The 7,598-nt window shown below is 38.9% G+C and overlaps 1 protein-coding gene across 1 annotated transcript; it reads left to right on the top strand.

Annotated features, from left to right (window-relative positions):
- Nucleotides 1-1,090: 1,090 nt before the first annotated feature.
- LOC139859801 (uncharacterized) lies at nucleotides 1,091-4,897 on the top strand. Its single transcript, XM_071848575.1, has 2 exons — nucleotides 1,091-1,897; nucleotides 4,790-4,897. Exons 1-2 carry the CDS (start codon nucleotides 1,091-1,093, stop codon nucleotides 4,895-4,897), a joined length of 915 nt encoding a protein of 304 aa, XP_071704676.1.
- Nucleotides 4,898-7,598: the final 2,701 nt, after the last annotated feature.

Raw genomic sequence — 7,598 nt, 5'->3', positions numbered from 1 at the left:
CTTGCTGATTCCTGCCTATACTTATATATATTAGGAGTAAACCCTTATCTCTATATATATATCATTGTTATATATATTCATATATTTATATCATATTTATATAGATATAGATATTACTGTTATTTTTGCTTTCCATTTTGAAATCTATATTAGCTATAACTTACATCTATTTCTATTTATCTTCTGTTTTTAATAGTGTAGGTAACAATAATTACTTATTTAACATAGTCATTTTTTAGCTTTTACTTAGGTCATCTTTTGGTGTATAGGTTAATATAGATCTTACGCATACCTATGGTCACTTGAGGTCATGTCCTCCTAGTTTAGGGGTGGGTAGGCCTAGAGGGGATAGAGGCGTAAGTAGGGTAGCCACCCTTGGTAAGATTAGAGTGGGTAGTTGGAATATAGGAACCTTGACGGGCAAGAGGATTGAGCTCGTTGATACCTTTATCAAGAGTAATGTGGACATAGGGTGTGTTCAAGAGACTAGATGGAAGGGTGAAGGGGCGGTAGATATTAAGGACTTTAGGTTGTGGTACTCGGGTTCTAGGATAGCACGGAACGGGGTAGGTATCTTTTTGGGAAATCTACATAAGGATAACGTTGTTGACGTGGGTAGGTTTAGCGATAGGATTATGTCGGTTAGTCTAATTATTAAGGAGGAAACTTTCACGGTCATTAGCGCGTACGCACCTCATGCGGGTTTAAGTGATGCGGAAAAGAAGAGTTTTTGGGAATTGTTAGATGAGGTAGTAAGGGGGTGCCCAGCGGATCATCGACTAATTATAGGGGGTGATCTGAATGGACACATAGGAGTGGAGGCAGAAGGTTACGAGGGAGCCCATGGGGGTTTTGGGTTTGGTCCTAGAAATGAAGAAGGGCGCTCAACCCTTGAGTTTGCCATTGCCCACGAGTTGGTTGTAGCTAACTCTTTTTTCAAGAAGATGGATGCTCAGTTAGCCACTTTTTATAGCGGGGGCCGTTGCACCCAGATTGACTTTTTGCTCCTTCGTAAAGGGAACTTAGGACATGTAGGGACTGTAAGGTCCTTCCAGCATATACGTGCTCCTCCCAGCACAGATTGTTGATCATGGACCTAGTTACCCGGGGAAGAGTTCGTAGGAGGGCTAAGGTTGTGCAACATAGAATCCTTTGGAAGAACCTACATGGAGCGAAGGCAGAGACTTTTAGAACGACTGTGGCCGATAGATTGAGTGTAGAAGGGGATAACGTAGCCCCTGCTGACGTTGACCAGTTATGGAACCGCATGGCGTCCACTATCAGAGAGGTGGCAAAAGAAGCTTTAGGGATGGCATTAGGGACATCGAGAGCCCATAAGAGTAGTAGAGAATCGTGGTGGCTTAGTGACGATGTCCAAACGAAAGTCGCGTTAAAGCAGGCGAAGTTTAGGGAGCTCATTACTTTTGGAGAAGGGACACCTGCAGAGAGAACTAGGGTAGAAGAAAGATATAAAGAAGCTAAAAGAGAAGCAAAGAAGGCCGTAGCAATTGCAAAAGACAAAACTTATGAAGATTTATATAGGAAACTAGACTCTAAAGAGGGAGCCAATGACATATATAGAATAGCTAAAGCTAGGGAGCGAAGAGGCAGGGACTTAGTTAACGTCAAATATATCAAGGATGAATCGGGTCAAAGTATAGTGAGAGAAGACCTTATTAAGAAAAGATGGGAAGAGTATTTTGCATCCCTTTTTGGTACGGAAAGAACAGAGCGGAACGAGGAACTCCACGAGGTTCGTGAATATCAAAACAACTGTTTCTGCACGAGGATTAACCAGGAGGAAGTTAGATCAGCCCTACGAAAGATGGGGAGAAACAAAGCAGTTGGACCAGACCAAATCCCGATTGAGGCGTGGAGGTGCCTAGGAGGCGATGGGGTTAGATGGTTGACAAACCTTTTCAACACGACGTTTAGAAGCGCAAAGATGCCTATGGAATGGAGACTCAGTGAGGTCATCCCCATTTACAAGAACAAGGGAGATGCACAAATATGTAGTAATTACAGAGGCATAAAGTTACTTAGTCATACTATAAAGCTTTGGGAGAGAGTGATTGAGACGAGGCTCCGACGCGAGACAAAGGTTTCAGAGAACCAATTCGGTTTCATGCCAGGACGCTCGTCGACTGAGGCGATTCACATCATTAGAAGCCTTATGGAGAAGTATAGGGAAAAACAAAAGAACCTACACATGGCGTTCTTAGACCTGGAAAAGGCTTATGACTGTGTCCCGCGCGAGCTGATTTGGAAGACTCTTAACGCTAGGGGTGTCCCAAGTAGATATATAAGAACTATTAGAGATATGTACGATGGGGCGAAGACTCGCGTACGCACGGCAGTAGGAAACACTGAGTTTTTCCCTGTTGAGGTAGGTTTACATCAGGGATCGGCCCTTAGCCCATATCTTTTCGCTTTGATCCTAGACGAACTAACTAAGAGGATACAAGATAACATCCCATGGTGCCTAATATTCGCCGACGATATTGTTTTAGTTGCGGATTCTCAGGAGGAGCTTAACAGAAGGCTAGAGCAATGGAGGACTGCACTAGAATCAAATGGCCTACGGATTAGCAGACTTAAATTGGAGTACCTTAGATGCGATTTCAAGACGAGAGAAGAAGAACAAGAGGATTTAGTGGATGTCAGAATTGGGGATCAGATTTTACCCCCACAAGAGTCCTTTAGATACTTAGGCTCGATGCTTCACAAATCGGGAAGGATAGATGAGGACGTGACGCATCGTATACGAGTAGGATGGTTGAAGTGGAGGGCAGCGAAAGGGGTGTTGTGCGACAAGAAGGTACCCCTTAAATTGAAAGGGAAATTTTTCAAGGTCGCAATCAGACCGGCCATGTTTTACGGCTCAGAGTGTTGGCCAATGACGAAAGCCCAAGAGAGGAGGATGGAGGTGGCAGAAATGAGGATGCTTAGGTGGACGTGTGGCAAGACCATGCTAGATATGATACCAAATGGAGTTTTTAGGGAGAACTTGGAAGTTGGGAACATAACCAACAAGTTGAGGGAAGGACGACTTAGATGGTTCGGGCATGTTATGAGGCGCCCACTTTTAGCCCTGGTTAGGAGAGTCGAGACCCTTGTTGTTGGGGGCGTAAGGAGAAGGGGTAGACCCAAACGTAGGTTGGAGGATAGATTGAAGCTTGACATGAAGGAGCTCTTATTGACCGAGGACATGACTTCTGATAGGAATTTGTGGAGGAGTAGAATTAGAATAGATGAATAGGTTCTACATGGTGTTTACCTATTTTATATATTTATATTATATTTCTTGCCTACTTGCTTGTGTGCACTTCACATGCTTTATTGCACTATATGGTTACATGTTTATATTACATTATATAACAATTAATTTATACGTACTTACATATCACATGTTTTTATGCTAACATAGTATACTTATTTGTCTATGCCTACATAGTATACCATCTATTTTATACTACATATTATACCTACATGCTTCTTACCAACATGTTTACGTATACTTATTGTACTTACATGACTTGTTATACTTGCATATTTGACACTCACATATTTTCGTATATGTTATATTACATTATATTGTTATATGCTTTATTTACCTATATATATCGTATTAGAGTATACATTATTCATGGTAAAGTTTCTATTTTATCAACTTTACTTGAAAATTTTTACTTCACATATCAGATTTCATGGTTCTTTCTGGTCGGAGGTCCCTAGGAAGCAGCCTCTCTGCTCTACAGAATAGGGAGGGACGACTTCCTCTACCTGGGGACCGATAGGTATCCTGGGTAGAAGAATGACTTCCCTTTTACTTTAGAGTAGAGGAAAGGACTGTCTACATCTAACCTCCCCATACTCCACTTTAGTGGAATTGGGTAATGTTGTTGTTGTTGTTGATCTATTTCTTAGTTAAGATCGGTCTTACTAACCGGCCTAGCAATCAGTGTAATTATATATGTGTGCCCTAATTGTTCTAATAAAACCCAGCATCATAAAAGTAACCATATGCATCTTAATTTTGTAATACATAGACAAAGAAATAATAATAAATCAATCGCTAACAATAAAGAACACGTATTGACGAAATCAACATGAAAGCCAAAACGAAATAAGTAAGAATTAAAGCTGATGAATGATTTGCCTTCAACTATAGTTTATAACTAATTCAAAGACGATAACAACAATTAAATAAATCAATGCATAAGGAAAAACTATATATAACTAATTTACACTTTAGGTGCCCAACTGATTTATAAGGATAGGGAGTAGAGCGCTATGAAAGTTTTTGAAAGGAATACACTATGCGAAAGCTTAAACAGAAGGCGGTGGAAAGTGCGACGGGTAAAAGTCTGGTGTATATCTATAATAAGTAGCTGCTTCAATACAAAGGAAAAACGTGTCTTTCAAAGGTTGAGTGTCAGAACCAGGTGTTCTTACAAATTTAAACCACTTAAAACCATCATCAAGGAACTTAATTCGATAAAGTAGAGTTTAAGCAACTGCTGGCAATGAGGAAGGGTGCTTGGGAATAGTAAAAAAAAAACTCACCTTATAAGTAGGTAAGCAGGTATATATATATATATATATATATATATATATATATATATATATATATATATATATATATATATATATATATATATATATATATATATTAGGTGAAATTATCAACATTTAAAAAGACACTTTGTGATAAATGTTATTATTTTGACCTAGAAAATGCTCGAACAAATAGCATTTATCATGATGTTATTATCTTAATGAATGCAAGATGGGACGGAGGGAGTATATGGTAAGGATCCTTTCAGAGCTAATTGTTAATGAGAACTCTGTGAACTTTAAATTCGAACAATTTAGAGACAAGGGCGGACAAAAATAGGTTGTAACCGAACAATTTCAAGGGTAACTAATAATTAGAGCAGTTTGTTTATTACATACCATCAAAATCACCTTAAATCGCAATCTTATGTCCTCTATTATATAACTCATTTTCAAATTTTGATCAACCAATTGTTCCTGTAAATAATTTAAAAAGCTAATATTTTCATCTTGCATCAAACAATTGTAGAGCGGAAATTGTAAAACAGAATGTAGAACAATAATTGAAGAACATAAATTGTAGAACATAAATTGTAGAACATAATATTTTAGAATAGATAATTGTATAACAAAAATTGTAGAAAAAAATTGTAGAACGAAACTTGTAGAACAAAATTTTGTAGAATGGAAATTGTTCGAACTCGGAGCTTTTGGTTCGAACAGAAGTTGTAGAACAAAAGTTTTAGAATGAAAATTGCATAAAAAATGTTCGAATTTACCATTATATTGTTCGAACTGAACATTTTTTGTTCGAACTCCACATTTTTTGTTCGAACTAAGCATTTTCTGTTCAAACTTGTAAGTAAAATTGAAAATGCTGTAAAATCAAAATTAGAAGCAATATAATTAGGCTAAAAAAGAAATTCTGCATATATTTCAAAATTTGTTAGAACTGAATAAAAATTGTTCGAACTTAGTAAAAAACGAACTTAGAAAACATTGTTCGAACTCAGCATCAGCATATCTTCTTTATCAATTACAAAATGAGCACTCTTCTTAGCATCAGCAGACATATCTGCTTTATCAATCAGCTGATTTTTCATACCTTTCTTTTACTAGAAACAATTGACTTCTTAAATTTATCTCGGAGTAATGGTGAAAACTTATCCTTTTTCTTATCCGTAACTACACGTACAGCAAACCTGGTACGAGCCCTAATTTGTGCTACTGACAATACAACACCCACCGGAGGTGTTTCAGAAAGTTGAGATTCAGGAATATGAATTTGATCCACCATATTCGAATCAGGAGGATCAGAAGGACGTATAGGAGCTTCAGAAGTGTTAGACTAACGATTCATAGCACTCTATAGTGATTCCTAGCTTAGAAATCAAAACCCCCCAAATTAATTTGAGATCTGAACAAAAAGCAACTACGAACCCTAAAATAAAACTTAGGGGTGTTTGGTTCGTGGGATTTCGTGGGATTTGAAGGGATTTTCATTTCAAATCCCATGAAATTCCATGTGTGGTTGGAGGATCTGGTTGAAAGGATTTGCATTCAAATCTCATGAAATCCCATAGATGAAGGATTTGAAACTCCTTTGTATATATGAAGGATTTGAAATCCCATGTTTTAAGATTTTACGTTTACGATTTACGTTTCGTGTTCACGTTTCGGGTTCGCGTTTTGGGTTTGCTTTCTGGGTCTGCGTTCCAGGTCCGCGTTTTGGGTCTACATTTTGAGTCTGTATTTTGGGTTCCCGTTTAGGGTTTGAGTTTTGGGTTTGAGTTTCAGATCCGTGTTTCGGGTTTTCGTTTCGGGTTCGCGTTTCGAGCTCACTTTTCGGGCTCAAGGTTCGGGCTCGCGTTTCGAGCTCCATTTCGGGTTCGCGTTTCGGGTTCGAGTTTCCGGCTCGCGTTTCGGGTTCATTTTTTGGATACGCGATTCAGGTTAGCATTTTGGGTTCGTGTTTCGGGTTCGCGTTTCGGGTTCGTGTTTCAGGCTTACTTTTCGGGCTCGCGTTACGGGTTCGCGTTTCGGGTTCGCGTTACGGGTTCGCGTTTCGGGTTCGCGTTTCGAGTACCATTTCGGGTTCGCGTTTCAGGTTCGAGTTTCGGGTTCGCGTTTCGGGTTCACGTTTCAGATACGCGATTCAAGTTCGCACTTCGGGTTTGCGTTTCGGGTACGAGTTTCGGGCTCGCGTTTCAGGTTGTCATTTCGGGTTCGTGTTTCGGGTTCGCGTTACGGGTTCGCGTTACGGGTCGTGTTACGGGTTCGCGTTTCTTGTTCCATTTCTGGTTCACATTTCGATTTTGGGTTCGCATTTCAGTTTCGGGTTCGCGTAACATGGTCGCATCCCCTTTTTGGATTCACATTTCGATTTCGGGTTTGTGTTTTGCGATCGCGTTCCCGTTTCAGGTTCACATTACAATTTCTAATATTTGAAAACCTCAAACCAAACAGAAGATAGGATTTCAAATCCCGTGGGATATCAAATCCCATGAAATTTCAAATCCTGGGAATTGAAATCCTTGAACCAAACGCCCCCTTAGGAAAAATTCAATTAAACTACGTATTAGAAGCTCAATACAGTATCAGTTGACCATATTGGTGCTATTACAAGTGATTTTAGTGATGAACAACACAATATCATACTGGAAATTGATGGAACAATGATGGCTGCTAGAACCCTATTTTTGAGATCTTAGATTTTTAAGAAATGGATGAGAATCAATGGAAAGCTGAAACAAGTAATCATGGAGCTTAAACAAGGAAGATTCGGTGATTTGGGAAAGTTTAATAACAGATTGTAGCCTGAAATTGATGGAACAGTGATTTGAAAACTGGTTCGTACAAATTCGCCAAAATAGCCAAACAAGAGAAAGAAAATACACTTTAAATAACTTTAGAGTTTAGGGTTTGAGTTTTAGGGTTTAGCTTTAGCTTTAGAATTTAAAGTTTGGGTTTAGCTTTAGTGTTTGAAGTTTAGGTTTAGCTTTAGTGTTTAAGGTTTAGGTTTAGCTTTAGGGTTTTAAGTT

Source organism: Rutidosis leptorrhynchoides, chromosome 7 (genome assembly GCF_046630445.1).
Source record: "Rutidosis leptorrhynchoides isolate AG116_Rl617_1_P2 chromosome 7, CSIRO_AGI_Rlap_v1, whole genome shotgun sequence".
Lineage (NCBI taxonomy): Eukaryota > Viridiplantae > Streptophyta > Magnoliopsida > Asterales > Asteraceae > Rutidosis > Rutidosis leptorrhynchoides.
Note: the sequence above shows the minus strand (reverse complement) of the source record. Positions and strands in the feature narration are given on the sequence as shown.